This window comes from Phascolarctos cinereus, unplaced genomic scaffold (genome assembly GCF_003287225.1).
Source record: "Phascolarctos cinereus isolate Bilbo 61053 unplaced genomic scaffold, phaCin_HiC Scaffold_726;HRSCAF=1367, whole genome shotgun sequence".
Taxonomy (NCBI): Eukaryota; Metazoa; Chordata; class Mammalia; order Diprotodontia; family Phascolarctidae; genus Phascolarctos; species Phascolarctos cinereus.
The window spans coordinates 120415230-120435811 of record NW_027556098.1 but is presented as its reverse complement, the minus strand read 5'-3'; the positions used below and the strand labels follow the sequence as shown (position 1 = coordinate 120435811).

The 20582-nt window shown below is 38.8% G+C and overlaps 1 protein-coding gene across 2 annotated transcripts in view; it reads right to left on the bottom strand.

The window, feature by feature from the left end:
- NRROS (negative regulator of reactive oxygen species) overlaps positions 1-20582 on the bottom strand; it is a 62550-nt gene that overhangs the window by 38277 nt on the left and 3691 nt on the right. For both annotated transcript variants that reach the window (XM_078146758.1, XM_020986049.2), the window contains exon 2: positions 2776-2896. In XM_078146758.1, coding sequence (XP_078002884.1) covers positions 2776-2883 — 108 coding nt within the window. In that variant the 5' untranslated portion in view covers positions 2884-2896. The remainder of the gene's footprint in view (positions 1-2775; positions 2897-20582) is intronic.

The following is a 20582-nucleotide window of genomic DNA, read 5'->3' as shown; positions in this document are numbered from 1 at the left end:
CAAAAGACTCATGATGGAAAATGCTATTCACATCCAGAAAAAGAACTGCTGGAGCCTGAATAATACAAATTGAAGCACACTATTTTCACTTTGGGTTGTGTGTATCTGTGTGTGTGTGTGTGTGTGTGTGTGCACGCACGTATATGTATTTTCCCTTTTGTTCTCTTTCTTCTTTCACAACATGACTAATATGGAAATAGGTTTAACATGATTACTCATGTATAACCTATATCAGATTGCTTGTCCTCTTGGGGAGAGGAGAGGAAGAGAGGGAGGAAAATTGGAACTCAAAGTCTTATGTAAAAATGAATGTTTAAAACTATCTTTACACATAATTGGAAAAATAAAATGCTATTTACAAAAAAAAAAAGATAAGTGAAAAAATGGATTTCAACGATTAGTTTATAAGTTTTGGAGGGCCAACTCTGAGGAGGCACCGTGCTAGGAACCGGAGATGGATACAAACACAAAAATGAAACAATCCCTGTCTTCAAAGAGCTATATTCTATCAGGTGAAATAACATAGTACATATAAAAGTTAATACAAAGTATAAATAAGATAAATAAAAAGTGATTCAAGAGACCGCTACTAGCCTGGACGACTCATTTCCTACAGGAAGTGACACTGAAGGTGACCTTTGAGGGGAGCAAGGGATTCTAGAAGATGAATACGAGGAGAGAGTTAATTCCAGGGCCTGGAAGGTCGTCTGTGCAGAAGCACAAACAGGGGAGATGGACTGTTGTGTGCAAGGAACAGCAAACATCCTAGAGTTTCTAAAATGAAGCACAGTGATATGTAATAAGCCCTGAGGCTGAGCTAAAGCTGGACTGGGAAGGGCTTGAAATGTCAAACAGAGGAATTTGTCTTTTATCCCTTGGGCAACGGCCTCTGGAGCAGGAGAGTGACATAATCAGGCTTGTGCTCTAGGAGGATCAATGCCCGCACAACTGACTGCTGCTCTGCGGATGGGCTGCCAATCCTGGGGAATTGCCATGCCTTCTGCGCAGGGCAAACAAGCAAGTTTACTCAATGGGTATCATTGAGATTCTGCAGTATTGGATGTTAGAGCTTAAGGGGACCTTAGGGGTCATCTCATTTAAACTCTTCATCTTACAAATAAAGCAACTAAGGCCTAAAGAAGTAACAGAACTACAATGAAGTCTCTTGACTTCCAGGCCAGTCCTCTTCCCAATGTGTACCATGCTGCAATTCTTCTAAGGGCATTGTGATATCAGATGGCAAATTGGGGAGAGAGTAAGTTCTGCTTTCACCCCAGAGAAGCAATAACACCATTTGCAGAAGCCTTTAATGCTACCCACTGTTTTCCAAGCCTGATGAAAAGGAGGAGCCAAAATGAACATCAGCCTTGAGTCTCCAAAATAGGGTGAAGACAACAAAATGGAACTTAAAGTCAATTTTATGAGTGTTTATTAAGTACCAGTTATGTGGAAAGCCTTATGCTAGGCTGATGTGGAGGGGGTTATGTGGAGGCACTGTGGTAGGCACTACAGTGTTTAAATAAATTTAATAAAGTTGGAATAGACATGGGCCCTAAACTCCTGGAACTTACAGGTAATAATGTCTCTAGTGATAGATTAGTCATCAATAATCTAACTTTCTGTTACCTAAAAGCATTACCCAGATTCCAGTAACTTGCCCAAGGGCCTCAGAAAATCCTTTCCTAGAACAGAATCATAGAATCTGCAAATGATACAACCCAAAAGATAAGGTTTCTAAAAGTCTAGCAATTCCTTTTTACCTTTGTCATTTGCATCTGTTTCATCTTAAAGGTTAAGAGCAGCTGGGATTGGTAATCTCCCTGGAGCCTTTTGAGAATGAAACAAATAACTATCTGTCAAGGACAGTTGAGGAACAGTCCTACATCAGGGAAGGCAGATATAAACAAATGGCCTCTGTGGCCAGTAACACAAGACTTCTTTATCTGGACTATGTAATGCTAGGCCTTTCTCTCATCAATAGGAATAGTGGCAGAGAGATGAACCAAACTAGACTGTTTGCTGTTCCTCAATCTCAATATCCCATCTTCTTCCTCCATGCATTTTCACATGAAGTCCTCCATATGTGAAATGCTCTTCTGCCTCATCTCAGCCTCTCAGGGCCTTATTTTCCAAATGGGCAGGTGGCACAGGCCTCATATTTGTGCTATCTGGGAGGTTGAGGCTGGTGGACTTCTTGAGCTTGGGAGTACTGAGCTTCAGTGGGCGAAGTAGACCAGGTGTCTACATTGTCTGACATCAAAATAGTGAGCCATCAGGCTGCCTAAGGAAGGACAGACTTCCCCATAACAGTAGTGAGAGTGGGTCTATGATTATCCCCTGGGTTTCCAGATTCCAGTTTGAGTCTTAGGGAGGAGGAGGAGGAGGAGGAAGAAGGAGAAGGGGAGAAGAAAGAAGAGAAGGAGAAAGAAGTGAAGGAGAAAGAGAAGGAAAAGGAGGAAGAAGAGGAGAAAGAGGAGGAGGAAGAGAAATTATTAAGCATATATCTAGCTACATCCTTATATTCTCTCTGATGGCTTGGGAGGAGAAAGTAAGGCTGGCGACTTTGCATAGCCCTCCCTCACTGAAATCAAAGTCAATTGCAAGTCATGGCATCATCTACCTGATGTCATGGTGCTCTTCCAGAGCGAAGGACAAACCACACGCATATGTTCTCTCTAAGGTTTATACTATTCTTCCCAATGCACTAACTCATCCCCTGGCCTCCTGTGATGGCAGGAATAACCATGTATTTAGGGCTCTGCAGGGCAAACTCACCAACTTACAAAGCCCTTGGTATTCTGCTGCTGCCATTCTAGTTCCATTCCGCCACTCTGCAACCAGCACAATGAAACTCAGGGAGAGCCAAAGGGACAGTAACTCCATCTCAAGAGCAGCACTGTAAAAGAAAAGGAAAGACAAATGAGGTCAAGGAAAAAAAGATATCTTTTGTTATCTGTGTTGGAGGGACACATGGCCTTAGGAGTTGACAGATCATATAAATGGCATCCTTAAGTCAAAAAACTTTTTTACTTTTTTTATTTATTATTCTCAACTTAACAAAAGCAAACAAACATGCATAGTCGGGGGCAGGGGGGGAAGGCCAAAACCCAAACCAAAAAGCAAACCAACCCAAATCCACACATTCATTTTGGAAATGGATGCCTCATTCTGCCCCACTGGTCCATCACCTCAGGGAGCTGGTAGCATTCTTCATTATCAGTCCTTAGGAGTCCTCATTGATCATCATGTTGACAATAGTTCTTAAGTCTTTCAAAATTTTGGGGTTTTTTTATACTGTCATAGTAATGATATAAATTATTCTCCTGCTTCTGCTTACTTCACTTTCATTATTTGTTACAAGACAACAATATTAATCCACCATAATTTCTTCAGCCATTCACCAATTAATGCGTATCCACATATTTGGGGGGGGGTTGTCACTACAAAAAAAAAGTTGCTATGAATACTTTTGGATAAATGGGTTTTTCCCTCTTTTTAGAAATCTCTTTAGGGTATATGCTTAGTAGTGGTATTGCTAGATCAATGTCACTGTCTAGCGACATTTAGGGAATAAAGAATTGTTATCTAGAATTGTTATCCAGAATGACTGGGAAAAATTACAGTTCCACCAACAGTTTGTTATTGTGCCTGTCTTTTCTCAGTCCTTCCAAAAATTATCCCCCCCCTTTTTTTGTCATTCTTGCAGTCTGGTGGGTGTGAGATGAGAGCTGAGAGTCATTTTAATTTGTATTTCTCTTGGTTTCAGTAAGTTGCAGCATTTTTTCTTGCAGTTGATGAAAGATTGGATGTCTTTGCTTGTACTACGTGTGTGTGTGTGTGTGTGTGTGTGTGTGTGTGTGTGTGTGTGTATGGGAGAATGACTTTTGTTTTTATATATTTAAATCATGCATATCAGATCTTTAACAGACAACTTGCTACCAAAATTTTTTCTCCCCTTCTAATTTTAAATTCATTGACTTTTTTGCAAAAGATTTGTAATGTTATGTAATAAAAATTAACCATTTTCATCCTCTGTGTCAAGAACTCTTCTCCCATTTGTGGTTTCAAAAGGCATCTCCCTCCTGATCCTCTAATTTGTTTATGATGTGACCTTTTATATCTAAGCCATGTATCCATTAAGAGTTTATTGTGATATGTGGTGCAAGACGATAATCTAAACCAGGGGTGGGGTGCAGCATCTAGGCCACATGTGGCCTTCTAGGTCCTTGGCTGTGCCCTTGATTGAGTCCAAGTTTTACAGAACAAATCCTTTTATTAAGGATATTTGTTCTGTGAAGTTTGGATTCAATCAAAGGGCCATACTTGAGGACCTAGAGGGCTACATATGGCCTTGAGGCCTCAGGTTCCCCACATCTGATCTAAACCTAATTTTTTCAGACTATTCTTCAGTTTCATAGGTATTTCTGTTTGTTGAAATGCTCATCTCAATAGTTGGGGCCCTTGGATTTACTGAACACTATGCTAGTGAGTTCCTTTCTTTTGGTGTCTTATGTACCTGACCTGTAGAATCAATCAACTTTTCTGTTTGTTTTAACCAATCATTAAATTGTTTTGATGACCATTTTTTCATAGTATTCTTTGAATTCTGGTACTAAGAATATGGTCAGAAAGATATTCAGCCTTTTACTAAAAAATTGTTAGAGAGCTCAGAACAGAGAAGCAAATTGACTCTTATTCACAAACTGGTGTCAAGGTGAAAACAAAAACAAAAAACAAACATTCTTTGCTCATAGCAGGTTAAGTAGAAACTTATTAAATAAACACAGAATACACACATATGCGTATTATATATATGTACATATATACATATACAGAGAGAGAGAGAAGAGAGAGAGAGAGAGAGAGAGAGAGAGAGAGAGAGAGGAGAGAGAGAGCAGCACCAAGAGGCTCCTTTAAAAAAGTTGTCTCCCCATTCAAAGCCCAAAGGATTATGTACTCCTCAGGAACAACGACTAGCTCCTACTAGCATTGGCCTTTCAGGTGCATTAATCTATGTTTCCAGAAATAGAACTGTTTTGTTTTAGTCACTGAGTAGCAAAGAAAAGGATGGAAAGGTTCTTAAAGTACAAAAAAATTTAGGAGTTTTTATTTTGGATTAAATGGAAGAGGAAAGTTTTCAAGATAAGGATTGTCTGTTTCAATAGAAGGAAGATTCAATCACACTGGATTAACTCCTGTACTGTGAGAGGGTTTAATGTGGTTTATAGTTCAACAGGAGCAGCATCTTTCTTTCCAAGACACAGACTAGTTTCACAGGCAATGAGTCAGGCAGTCCCAGTCAGGCTGGGACCGGAACACTTGCTCTTTTTTTGTTGACAAACCTATGATTTCATAAATTCATTGTAGGAAATTGTTTGCCGAAAAATATCAGCACTTGCCCTGTGATTTATAGTCCTGGTTTTCTGAGGCACTAAGAGGTTAAATGACTTGTCCAGGGTCACACTGACATACACAAGAGCAGCATATGTCAGAGGGGGCAGGACTTGAACCCAAGTCTTCATGAGACAGAGGCCAGCTCTGTCCCCTAAACCATGTTGCTTCTAACCCTTTCTTTATTTCACCCTTCACTAATACTAACCATCAGATTGGAGCAGCTAGGTGGCACAGTGGATGGAGTCAGGAGCCTGTGTTCAAATCAGGCCTCAGTCACTTACTAGCTGTGTGACCTTGGACAAGTCACTTAACCCTGTTTACCTCAAAAAAAAAAATACTGTCAGATTGATGTTCCTTAAGGAATGGTAAAGGATTGTGAAGAAAAGCTAAGTAAAGTGGGGCTATTTTACCTCAAGTAGAGGAGACTGAGGACAGACTTAATACTCACATACTCAGGTACATAAAGAGTCACATAGTATGTATAGCACATGTGCATATATTATCCCAGCTTCTACTAGCAACCTTTCCTAATCCTTCTTAATTCTGGTGGTTTCCCTTTGTTAATTATTTCCAGTATATCCTGTATATATCTTGCTTGTACATGGTCATTTGTTTATTGGCTCCCCCATTAGAAAATAAGCTCCTTGAGGGTAGAAACTGTCTTTTGCCTTTCTTTGTATCCCTTGCACTTAGCACAGTGATTTGTACATAAGTATCACATAATAAATGCTTTTTCATTCATTCATTCATTTTTATTCATTAATTCATTCAGCATGGTTTATATGTGGTAACAAGGGCAGATCTACATTTCAAAAATTTAGAAACAATCTAATAAATGTCCCCAGGTTCAGCCTCCTCCCTACCCAGCACAGTACTGCTCAACAAACCTCAACTTTCCCCTAAAACTCAACTAATAAAAACTATCAGCCTTTAAGAGCTCTGTTTACTGGAGAGTTTGAGCTAAATCTTCTCATCATGCTTATTTAGACCCCTTCCTCTTTTTCTTATGTCAAAGAAGTTGACACATCTGGAAGGCTAATTTTAACTTGCTAGAGAGTTTTGAGTAGTCACAAGTGAAAAAGGACTAACAGAAAAGTTAAGTGAAACTATTTCATCTCCTTTGATCTTCTGAACTCAACTATCATTTCACTTTTCATCCAGTCCAGAGTTGTTCTCACCACATAAGGTACTGCCAGTTCAACATTCAAAAATGACTTGACGGAGCCTAGGAATTCCCCCCTTGTAGGCCTTCCCCTTCCAGAATGGAGCTACTGTATGTGTGGACCATGCAACAGCACAGGACAGCAAATTCTCAGAGAAATTACTTCTTTAATGTGCCTCAGTACCTTCAATGAATAGGTATGGCTAGCTCGTTCCCATCCTCATCCCCATCCCCATCCCCATCCCAGTCCTACCAATGCAACCCTTATCATCCCATAAAGCCTCCACAGGGGATCTATCTAACATTCTGGAAGCCTTTGTTTGGTTCTTCCCCATACACAGTACTCCAAAAGTCTTAGTGCAGTTATGAAGCCACTAAAGCTTAAAAATTAAAGCTATTAAAGGTTAATAACTGCACTAAGACATTTTAAAATAAATCTTAATAGTTTGATAACTACACTAAGATGGGGAAGGGCACCCTGTATCTCATAGTTATCAGTTCAGCTTATCCTTCTGGAAGCCCTCATTCTGCCTGTATAATTAATCTAACTTTTTCTTGTCATGCATTGCTTGATAATAATTAGTAATACATGTATAAATATATATCTACAAACATACACATTTACAAACCTTAAAGTGATATATATATACCATATATGCTATATATACATATATATGTACATATAAAGTGATATGTATAAACAAACTTTAAAGTTTGCACAGCATTTTACATGAATTATCTCATATAAGCCTCACAATCCTTTAAAGTTGGCACTATAGATTACTATTATCCCCATTTTACAAATGAGAAAACTGAGGCTCAGGGGGGGAAAATTAAGTGATTTTCCCATAGAAACACAAGTGCTGGGAGCAAGATTTGAACCCAGATTTTCCAGACTCCAGATCCAGTACTCTAGACTATGCCTCTTGATATGTTATATGCCATTTCTCATGTACATGTCACTATTGTTAACATGCTGCAGCCCCTTTTATGCCCACCAGGAACCTTTCCATTACTTTTTGGGTCTCCTACAATTTTGATTTTTCTGAGATAATGGTGTTTCATTATTCATAGCCATGTCATATCACTGAGACTATTGGTATTTTTTTTTAAATGAGCTCATGGCCCAACAGGCTATAAAACTGTGTATACCCTTTGACCCAGAAATACCAATATTATATTTGTATCCCAAAGAGACAAAAGGAAAAGGACCTATAGGTATAAAAATATTTGTAGCAGCTCATTTTGCGGTGGCAAAGAATTGGAAATTAAGGAGATGTTCATCAATTAGGTAATGACTGAACAAGATGTGGTATATAATTGTAATTGGATACTATTGTGCTATAAGAAATGACAAGTAGGATGGTTTCAGAAAAACCTGGGAAAATTTACATGAACTGATGCAAGGTAAAATGAGCAGAACCAGGAGAACATTGTATACAATAACAACAATATTGTTAACAATGAGCAACTGTGAAAGACTTAGCTGCTCTAATCAATACAATGATCCAAGAAAATTACCAAAAAAATGTTGTCTACATCCAGAGAGAGAACTGATGAACCCTGAGTGCAGACTGAAGAATATTTTTCTGCATTCTTTATTTTTCTTGCCTTTTTTTTGCAACATAGTTAATATGGAAATATGTTTTGCATGACTTCACGTGTATCACATTGTTTGACTTCTCAATGGGTAGGGGAAGGACTAGAGAGAGGGAAAGAACAGAAAACTCAAAAAATTTTAACATGAATGTATAGTTATTTTCAAAAATAAAATAAAATATAAACCAGGAAAAATCGAATTCATGTAGCAGCTACTACATGATCTTTAAAAGTTCAGTGCAATTCCTGGAATGCAATCCAGCAGGAAACTGAGGACATAACTCACACATATATAGCAATTAACTCACACTAATCCTGTGAAAAAGATGGTGGTTAGCAATTATCCCCATTTTACAGATGAGGAAATTGAGCTGAAGGAGATTAAAGGATTTATCTAATGTCACAAAGGTAGTAATTATCAGAGGTGAGATGTGAACCTAGGTTCTTTGACTCCAGAATCATTGCTCTTTCCCTTGGGCCACAATGTCTTTTGATTCCACATCTGTCTCTCTCTGTCTCTGTCTCTCTGTCTCTGTTTCTGTCTGTCTCTGTCTCTGTGTCTCTCTGTCTCTGTCTCTGTCTCCCTCCCACCCCCCCACCCCCGTCTCTCTCCCTACTATACCACATTGATGGAAAAAGCGTAGCCAGAGTTTGCTCCAGAACCTTTAACATCCTACACTTTGAGAGTTGTATGACCTCAGCAACTCTTCTAACTCTGAAACCACACCAAAACTACCCTTCATTTCACCCCAAGAAGCAGGGGTCTCAAAGGAAAGATAGGGAAAGGAAAATTCAAGCATATACAATAGGATGGCTCCTGCCTGATTAAACATCCCATGTCTTTACCAGCAGATTATAACTGGATAAACACACACACACACATACACACACCTTCACATACAGAGTAAATCTGTACAAGAAGTAGAAGAAAGCATTCGAAGAAACAGATGTGACATACCCAAAGACTCATTTAAATTGCAGGCACCCAAATCAATGTTTGAGAATTTAAAGGATACCTCCCTCACCCCAATCAACCACACCAAAAAACCTAATTCCATATACCCTGAAAGAAGCACTTCCTTTGATAGACTCCAAACATTGCAGGAATTGATTGCTAGTTTCACCTGTTTGTTTCAGTATGGGGAAGAGAGGAAGGGGTGTCCCTTTATTCCATAATTGACTTACAGCCTCTTTTGTTCAATTGTGTCTGAATCTTTGTGACCCCATTTAGGGGTTTCTTGGCAAAGATACTGGGGTGCTTTGCCATTTCCTTCTTCAGCTAATTTTACAAATGAAGAAACTGAGGCAATCAGGGTTAAGTGACTTGCCCAGGATCACATAGCTGGTAAGTGTCTGAGGATAGATTTGAACTCAAGAAGATAAGTCTTCCTGACTTCAGTCCCAGTACTCTGTCCACTGAGTCACCTCACTACCCCATTACAGCCTCTTTCTCCTAGCCTAGAGAAGGTGTGGGCCTTCTACTAGTTAATCAATTACTCAACAAACATTTATTAATTGCCTACTCTGGGCTAGGTGCCCTGTGAATACATTGCCTGAAATGAAAACAGTCCCTGCCCTCAAGTAGCTTAAAATATCAAGGAGAGACAATATCAAAGACATGCTAGTAAATGTTTAACAACCAGCTGTCTTTTTTTAAAAAATCCATGCATGACACCCTTTCAAGCTTAATTTGGATTATTAGCATTTTCTCCATCATTTTTAAGCCCAAACAATCAACAAAACAATAAATTAAATCCTGATTTTGTAGCGTTTTCCAATTTCCAAAGTGTAAATGCTTACATTAAAAAATTGGCTGTAAGCTGGCTCCAGCACACCCCTAGACAATAGGCACATGTTTTGTATAGTTATATACAAAATAGATGCTCCATGATTTGGGAGGAAAAGCACTAGCTGTTGAGGACAACAGGAAAGCTCTCATATAGAAGCTGGTGTTTGAGCTAAAACCTGAAGGAAACTAGGGATCTTGAGTGATGAGATGAAGAAGGAGTATACTCTAGACATGGGGGACAGTCATCACAAAGGCGCACAGCAGGATAAAAATGTATGAGAGAAAAGAGAAAAAAAACATATGTTTGAATCTAAAGACTCTGAGAGATAATCAGCTAACTTCCAACAGAACATATGCAATGACTAAGAAATCACCACCTTACAAAGCAGTGTCCTTTATTTCTTAATAGCTCTAATTATTTAAAAGTTCTTTTTTAGGGAGCAGCTAGGTGGCACAGTGGATACAGCATCAGCCCTGGATTCAGGGGGACCTGAGTTCAAATCCAGTCTCAGACACATAACACTTACTAGCTGTGTGACCCTGGGCAAGTCACTTAACCCCATTGCCTAGCCAAAAAAAAAAAGTTCTTTAAAATGAGTTGAAATCTTCTACCTGTAACTTCTACTCATTTATCCTAGACTGTGCCTCTGGAGCAATAAGCAGATTTCCTCTTCCAGTTGACAGTCTTTCTAATATCTGAAAACTGATGTCATGATTCCCTCAATATTCTCACCTCCAAGTTGAGCATCCGCAGTTCTTTCATCACACACACAAGTCTGAGAGCTTCCAACCCTTCTGGCCCTCCCCTTTTGCATTCTCCGGTTTGTCATAACCAGGGCTGTGCTGGAACCAGCCCAAAGTAGCTTTTGAGAGCCGATTATTAAATTTTCAGTGTGAACATTTCCATCTCAGAAATTGTCAAATGCTACAAGTCAGGGCTTAAGTTATTGTTTTGTTGGTTGTCTAGATGCTAGACTTAAGAAAGTAATGGGAAAATGTTACTGTTGCAGATCAAACTTTAAATGTGTTGTAGGCACATTTTCCCCTCCAGAGAGCCAATTATTAGCCATTTACCAGTACACTGCTGAATAATTCTCTCAGAGCATAGCATGTCAAACTGAATATAATATTCTAAGTATGGTCTAATAAATATAGAATTTAGTAGGACTTTAACTTCTCTAGCTCTCAACACTCTATTTCTATTAATACAGCCTAAAGTGATGTGTCATGAGAACCAATGCATCCCATTGATTTATAATTGAACTTGTAGTAAGCTGAAACCCTTAAGCCTTTTCCACATGAAGAGCTGCTAAGGCAAGTCTATCTCCCCATTCTGTACCTGTTCAGTTAATTTTTTTAAACTAAATGCAAGATTTGACATTTGTCTTCATTAAATTTCATCTTATTAGATTTTCCACCCGTTATGCTATCCTTTTGATATCTCTTTGAATCATGATTTTGTCATTAGTATATTAACTATACACCCCAGTTTGATTTCATCTACAAATTTGAAAAAGATGGCCTCTGTCTTACTCTAAGCCATTAAAAATAGAGAAGAGGATAAGACTTATTAGAAAACCTACACACAACACTACAGACCTTTTCTCAGCTTGACATTGATCACTCTGACCATTCTATCATCTCTCTACCCATTTTGTACACGAGGAGACAAATGTACTCATCCCACATTTGTTAAGTGCTTTAAAGTTTACAAAGTATGTTTTTCACAATGCCCTTCTCACTACTAATGTAGCCTCCATCTAAGTTAAGGCCCTCATTAGCTCTTGCTTGGACCACTGCAATATCCTCTTAATTGGTTTTCCTGCCTCAAATCCCCCAACCATTTTTTTCACTGCTGCCAAAATGATTTTCCTGTAATTAGCACCTAAACACATATCTTCTCCACCCAATAAACTCCAGTGACTTCCTGTTGCCTCAGTTGTTGATCAGTGTGGGTGGGTACTCCATCCAATGATGTAAACTCCTCCATGCCTGCATAAAGTGTCTTTTTGAGTTTCTGCTACAAAATAATTTATCAACTAGTGGCCAAGCTTCTAGTAATAAGCCTCTCTGGATTCAACTAGGCTGGGCCTTGGGTGATCAGTCAGGCCCATGATCAAAGCTTTTCCAACTTGGCAAGACTTGCCAAAACTTTATGCTCCCCTAGGATAGCCTTTGAAATCCAAAGGTCACCTCTACATTGTGGTAAGCACTTCAGTGTAGTGCTAATAATCATAGTAAATAAAAATCAACACTCCCTTTATTAATCTGCAATGAATTTGATAGCTATCTTATATCCAATTCATGGACAGCTAGATGGTGCAAGGGATAGAGCATCAGGCCTTTGAGTCAGGAAGACCTGAGTTCAAATCCAGCCTCAGACAGTTACCAGCTGTATGACCTTGAGCAAGTCACTTAACCCTGCTTGCCTCAGTTTCCTAATCTGTAAAATGAGTTGGAGAAGGAAATGGTGAACCACTTTAGTACCCACTCCAAAATCTTAACCAAGAAAACCCCAAAAGGGGTCACAAAGTATCAGATATGACTGAAATGTCTGAGCAATAACAAAAATTCAATTTGCAAGTATTTATTGAGGGCGAGTCTATTGTGTGCAAAGCATGTTCTGGATATTGGGGAAAATATAAAGCTTTGCTCAAGAATCCATGTCCTCATGGAGCTTACTATTATGTATCTAGAAGTATACTGACAAGCAGATAACTATAGGAATATGATTTTATTCCATAATGATAAAACATAAAAGGTTGTGTGTGTGTGTGCTAATGGTTGTTTTTCTGTGTGGGAACTGTGCAAAAAAAAAAAACTTACCTATTACCTAGTGACCAAGTTTCCAGGAAATAGAAAAAGTATTGAAGTTTGACATTAAGGTTCACAACCAGATAAGGAAGATAGCTTAAAAATGAAGATATAAGATCAAAGATGGGCATCACAACTTCAAGCTCCCTATTCAGATATAACACCAAAGAAATGACAAAAATTCAAAGAGGAATTATTAACAAAAATTTGGGCAATGTACATTGAGACCTTTGTATAAAAGGATGGCAGGAAATGGCATCTTTAGAGGCAGATTCAGTGCTGTATATACACAGAAGCTGTTGATCACTATGTCAGTCTTTCCCTTCTCCACGATGACATCAAAGCCTGGCTCTTTATTACATGAACTTACTTGGGTGGTGAAGGTGGTGAAGTTGAAGCCACAGGGTATGGTGGAAAGGGCACAAGTTATCCCTTCCACATCACAAGGGTTAGGGATATGGTGCCTCGCAATGCAATCTGGAAAATTTGCGTAAAATTTTTTCGTCCTCCCTTCATACCAGAGAAGAAGTTTGAATTGTTGTGGTATTAAAAGATAAAATATGTTGATATTATACATATATTTTATACATTTCTGAGTTTCTAAACTTTTTCTGTGTCATCTGCTAGCCTTCACATGTCATCTACAGCTTCCACAAAACTCCCCAAAAATTCTCATTTAATTCCTTATGCCAACTTGCAATATATCAGAACCTCAATGGAGAAAGTCAAAATGTGGAAGGGATAACTGTACTTATACTTGGAGTTAGAAGGCTTGGGATCTGGTCTCTGCTTTACACTGCTCTGAGACTCAGTTTCCTCAGCTGTTGAATGAGGGAGTTGCAATAAGTGCTCTTTTACGTCTCTTCCAACTAACATTCTGTGATAACTATGGATTTTATGTGAGAACACATCTCTGATGTTTGAGGTATAAATAAATGAACATCTTTATGTCTGGGTGTATCTTATGTCTACTAGCATTAATTGAGCTTTTTAGTTCACAGATTCAATAGTTAATTGTTGCTCAGTCACGTCCAGATCTTTGCGACCCCTTTTGGGGTTTTCTTGGGCAAAATACTGGAATGGTTTGTCATTTCCTTCTCTACCTCATTTTACAGATGAGGAAACTGAGGGTAAACCAGGTTAAGTGACTTGCCCAAGGTCAAACAGCTAATCAGGGTTTTCTTGGTCAAAATACTGGAGTGGTTTGCCATTTCCTTCTCCAGTTCATTTTACAAATATGAAACCGAAGCAAATAAGGTTAAGTGACTCGCCCAGGGTCACACAGCTAGTAAGTGTCTGAGGTCAGATTTGAACTCAGGAAGATGAACTCCCTGACTCCAGGCCTGGCACACTATTCACTGCGTTACTTAGCTGCCCTAAGTAGTTAATAGATCTTTGCAAATAAGAATTCCATGCCCATTGCTTTATCTTAACCTCATCTCTGATCTCAGAATGTTGCCAAATTTGGAGGGGAGCTGCTTAGACAACAAGCACTTCCCCTCCTTGCTTCCTCTATCTTCTCAGAGATGAAATTGTCAGCAAATTAAGAATTTATCAGATGTCCTGCTGTTACCAGAATAAAATTTATAGAAAACAGTGAAATAACTAAAGTCCTATGTCATTACTGTTGGTCTGTGCGTCGCTTTCAAGTTTTACATCAGGAAAGCATCATTTGTATTGACCATCTAGCCAAGAGGTCTGTCCAATACTCCCACAATGTCTGTTGAACTATTATTTGTTGAAATTTTACTAATATTTTTTAAAAAGGTATCAGTGTTTTCTGGCTTTTATTGATTGTTTCAGTGACTGGGTATAAGCCCTCCAATGAAACATCACACTATCAATCCCACAACCAAAAGTTTGTACTGAGAAGTTTTCTGAAAGTGCCAGACACTCCTCTGCTTCCACCCATCCTCAGGTAGTTTATTATAGTAGAAAACTTCAATTCATAGGTTACATCATGAAAACAAAGCTCTGGAGTTCATCGATTCCACACCATCCTTCACCTTCTGACCTGGCGAAAAGAATAGACCATTGTCTCATAGAAAAAGACTTAGACAACATGGTCCAAAAGAGTGGGCAAGATTGGGCAGGAGAACTAATTAGAAGTACTAATAAGAACTCCCACCATTTGAACTACCCACCATGCCAACCCCTTTACAGCGAATATTCAGGCGACCTATAAAATTTTTGAATGACTTCTTTTTAAAAAAAAAAAATATATATATATATATATACTTAATATTTTCTTTTTCATTAATTACATGTAAATGCAATTTTCAACAATAGTTTTAAAAATTTTAAGTCCTAAATTTAAAAGACTTCTTTCTTATTTCAAGCAGGTCATTTAAATTTTTTTGTTTTTTAAGTAATTTTTTCAATTATCAGTCATTTCTTTTTCTCCTTTTGGCACCTCCTTACTGAAAAGAAAAAAGAAAAACCCTTGCAACAAATGTAATGGAAGCCTCCAAGTTGCCAATCTGGGCACACCAGATGACTCTGAACCAAATATGCATAATCAAGCAAAATAAATTCCCATACTGGCCATATTCAAAAATGTGTTAGTCCTCTTATTAAGGTCTGAAGAAAACAAAATACTGATATTGTTCTGCAGGTTAAATTATTAAGGGAATATAAATGGTAACCCTGGGGAAAAAGCTTAATCTAGCCTACAAGAAACCCCGAAGTAGATGAACAAGAGCTTACCAAACATTTCTTTGTCTTTGTGCTGGCTTTCTCCCATGCCTGGAATGATCTCCCTCATCACCACTTTTTGGTTCCCCTGGCTTCCTTCAAGACTCAATTCCCATCTTATGCAAGTCTTCCCCAATCCCTAGCTACAAGTACCTTTCCCTCTGAGATTACTTTCCATCTACTCTATATGTACTTATATGCCCTTAGTTGTTTACATTTTGTCCTCCCATTAGAAGGTAGAATCCTTGAGGGCAGAACTGTTTGTGTGTTTTTTAATCTTTCTTTGGATATCTAATGCTTAGCCCAGTACCTCGTATACAGTAAGTACTTACTAAATGCTGGCTGATTGATTGATACCCCCAGCACTCCCGTAAGTTTCAAAGTTGGGGAGTTAAATGATATATTTAAAATTTGGGAAAAACAGAGCATTGATCTCAAAATAAATAGAAACGTCTCTTCTCCATTCAATTCAACAAACTTTTATTAGATATGTAGTGTGTGCAAGGCACTGTGCTGGGATACAAAAATGAAAAACATATTCCTTGTCTTCAATGAACTTTTACTCCAATAGGAAGAATAGCACAGTAATACAAGGAAGAATCTAAGACCAAAGACAAAACATGATAAGATCACTTACAGGTGGGAGGATTAAGGAAGGCTCAGGGAAAAGAAAGCACCCTGGTTGGGCTTTGAATGAAGAGAATGATTTCAACAGGGAGCCCTGTGGCCAAGAGTTAAGTTCCAGGCATGGGGCATAGCCAGAAGGAATCCAAGGGAAGATGAGAGAAGGGGAAATGCTCATGTATGAAAAGGAGTAATGTGCAATGGTCCTGGAAAGGTAGGTTGGAGTCAGATTATAAAGCACCTTCAGTGCTGGGATAAGAAGCTTGTAGATCATCCTAAAGCCAACAAGGAGCCCCCAAATATTCTTGAATAAGGGAATGACAGGGTGAGACTTCTGTCTTTGGGAGATTATTTGGGCTTCTGCGTGAAGGGCAAATAAGAGAGAGGGGAGTTCTGAAGGAGAGTCATTAACTAAGCTATTATAATATCCCAGCTGAGAAGTAATGAGAGCCTGGAGAAGAGGGTCTGGTGAGGAGGAGACTGATGTGAAAGAGGGCTATTCTAAATATTGTGGGATTATTCATGATCTAAATCAATAAGAGTAAAAGTGAAATGGTTTCATAGAGGAACACAGCAAGGAATTGCCCTGGCCAGAATGTCTGTTGTTTCAGAATTCAAGCCCGATCTTGTGACTTTCTTGCTGTCTTTGACACTGAGTTTCCTAAGAGAACGATGGATGTGTGTAGTTTCATGGTACAATGAGTGCTTATATTAGCAAATATTGATTTATTTCAGTGTTGAGAATTATTTCATACTTGGGATTTTAGCCCACGTTTCTGACATCTGAGCATCGGAGGATGATGACTTCAACTCAGTTGAGACTAGAGGGAGTCTCAGTAATTGACAAATTGGGCTATGTAACTTGCCAACTATGGGCAGCCAGAATTTTGAGGGATTGTTCCCTTATCATAGTTTGGTTCAGATTATCAAAAAGAGTGACAATTGAGTAATGTAGTTTATACATAAATTCAGGGTGCTTTTTTCTTTCTTCATCCTGTTTGAACACTCCCCAGCATGACATTGTAGATGAACCATTCTCTCCTTCTTGACATTCTCTTCTACCTCATCTTCTCCTGTCTCTCTAGCCACTCCTTCTCTGCCTCATTTCCTAGCCTACCCTCTTCCCAATCCTTCTGGCTGGGATTTTGGTTGTTGTATTCCCCAGGGTTCTATCTTTGGCCCTCTTTTCTATTCCTAGTCTTTCCTTTGGTGAGTGCATATACTTTCTTCTTCAACTCTCATTGACCTCCTACTTCAATTATGACTTCTATGTAGTTGATTTGATATCTCTACCCCAAACTCCTATACCCTTGCTTGAGGTCTTTAACTGAAAACTGTTTGGCCACTTCCGGGTTGAAGAGGAGATTCTCATTTAGGTATCAGTTAGATTATGTGACTTCTGAGGATTCTTCCAAATCTGAGATTCTGTGATTTCCATTTGCCTGCTGTATAGCTTCTCCTGGCTGTTCTACTGGCATCCCACATTCAATAGATACAAAACTGTTCTAATGATGTAACCAAAACCTACCTTTCCCCTTGATTTCACTATTTCTACTAATGGCACTAGCGCCCTCTAAGTCACTCAGGCTCAATTTGTACTCTTTTCTCTCTCAACCCTCATCTCCAATCTCTTGCTAAATTCTGTTCATTCTGGCTTCATAAAATCACTTATATCTGTCTTCTCTTTTCCATTCCCACTGTAATCATTCTAGTTCAGCCTTCATCTCTTCTCACCTCAACTAATTCCCAGCTGACCAGCCTGCTTTCAGTCTATACTCTATCCAATCTATCCTATACACTACTACCTGAGAAATATTCCTAATATACCCATATGACATGTCACTCTTCAAAAACTATCAGTGGCTCCCCGTTTCCTAAGATAGGGATAGGGACTAGATATGTGATTTCATTGGAATAGAAAATCCCCAGGTGAAGAAATCCCTTTACCAATACAGATCAGCACCTTTTGTGGAACTCTAATTACCTAGGAAACTCAGAGGTTAGTTGACTTGCCCAGGGTCACACAGCCAATATGTGTCAAAGACGGGACTTAAACCCAGGTCCTGGCTCTAAAAACCATGCTACCTGTCTTCACTAGGCTGTCTCTCCTGCACTGCCTACTAAAAACTTATAAATTCCTGATCCTCATACATAAAGCACAGCATAATCTGGTTCCAATCTATCTTTCCTGTCTTACAGTCTTCCTGTTCTACTTACTCCACTGTGGCCCTTATTCTAGCCATAGAGTACTTCCACCCTTTCTCTATGCCTTTATTCATGTGACTCACTGAATTATGTGAAATTTGATCATCTCTACTATATCAGGAAATGGCTTTGTGTGTATGTGTATACACATGCATGAATGTGGATAATGTGGATAAGCCTGGAATGGGGCTCCGATCTGCCCTTCTGGAGGGGACATTCACACCACTGAAATCACAGTCTTTGGAAGAGAGAGATGGATTAATAATGATGCTCATGTCACTATCAATAACTAGCATCATGTTACTTTGTTGTTTGCATGTTAAAATTAGACAAATATATTGGTACTAATAGCTTTCAATAATAGCAGATGTTTATACAGTGCATTACCTCATCTGAGCTTCATGACAGCCATGGAGGTAGGTAACTACGTTATCCCCATTTTAGAAATAGGAAAACTGAGGTTCGGAGAAAGTTAGTGACTTGCCTGGCTGAGATCCCACAGCTAGTTAAGTAAGTGTCAAAGGCAAAATTTTAATTCAGTTCTTCCTTCCTCTAGGTCCAGCTCTCTTTCTCTTCACACAGCCTTTTAATAGGAAGAGGTGATAATTATGTACATTTGAAAAGGTTTGAAAAGGCATATCTTTGCCCAAAGGAGAAAAATCACATACATTATAGAATGTATGTGATAAGTAAAGCTGAAGTCATGTGGGCTCAATGGATGAGTTAAAAGGAACTCTGGCTTTTGAGAGGAAATAGATCTACACAGTTATATAGATAATCTGGATTTATGATTACATCAATGTAGGTAATTGCTCATGCAGAAACTCCCTCCACTTATACACAATTAATCTAATTTTAACTAATTTCCAGCAAAGTTAATCTGAGTAGTAGATTTACATTGAACTGATGTAAGTTAGGGCACTGCGATGTTACGTGACTTTTCCATGATCATATAGTCAAGACACATCAGAGGCAGAATTCAAACATGTCTTCTGAATTCAAATTTTGCTTCTCTATCCACTAACCCATTTCCTTCTTCACTCCTCTTTTATGTTTGATCATTAAATATGATACATTAGATTAAAGCTCTGTTCTCTTTAAGGCATATATTTGAGATCTTCTGCTACCCATAGGGCTGTTCTTTACAGTGGAACTTCATGTAGATAGTAATCTGTGTGGTCCCACTTCAAATTGTTGTGGAACATGAATGAATGAATGAATGAATGAATGAATGAATGAATGAATGAATGAATGAAAAGAATTTTTTTAAAGCACTTACTATGTGCCAAGCATGGGCAGCTAGGTGGCACAGTGGATAGAGTGCCATGCCTGAAGTCAGGAAGACTCATCTTTCTGAGTTCAAATCTGGCCTCAGACACTTCCTGTGTGACCTTGGGCAAGTCACTTAACTCCGTTTACCTCAGTTTTCTCATCTGTAAAATGAGCTGGAAAAGGAAATCGAAAACCACTCTAGTGTCTTTGCCAAGAAAACCCTGAATGGTCATGAAGACTTGGACATAATTGAAAAATGACTGAACAACAAAAAAAATGAAGTTAAGTTGCCACCTGGGCTAATTAACTTTGTTAAATGGTCCCAGACTCCTACTTTTTCTTTAAGCCTGCCTAGAAAACCCATGGCTTTGGCCACAAAGAGAACTGGGTAAGAAAGTGTAGATTGTTCAATGCAAATCTATTCCCTACTGCTCAAAAAATCACTCTACTTATGGAGGGTCAGTGATGTTATATTTGATCATGGAAAACATCCCACATCTAGTATGTAATCAGTGAGTACATTACCTTCAGTGTTCTCAGTTTTTCCCAATCCAAGAGGTTCATTCGTTTTGCTTATTTTTAGGGATAATGATAATAGCGGGTATTTCTACATTGCTTTAAGGTTTGCAAAGCACATTACATGTTTTCCTCATTTGATCCTCATGACACCTCTGAGGTAAGTGCTATTATTAGTCCCATTTTACTAGCAAACAGAGGCTAAGAGTCTTGCCTAGGGTCATTCAGCTATTAAATGTCTGAAGCAACGTTTGAATTTGGGTCTTTCTCACTCTAAGTGCTCTACCCATTATGCCACCTAGTATGAGATAAATGACTCTCTGACATGGTATTTCCCTAGGTACTACTATTTTTCCAGGAAGTTGACTGAGAGACTGTCGTGGTTCTAGTAGTTCTGTTCATCACCCGCCCCAAGGCAAAGCCTGAGGGAGTACCTAAGTTTTCAGAAATTGTAGTACAGTGCTATAAGGACAGGCGTCAGCCCAGGCCTGGGTGTGGAAACAGATGCACTAG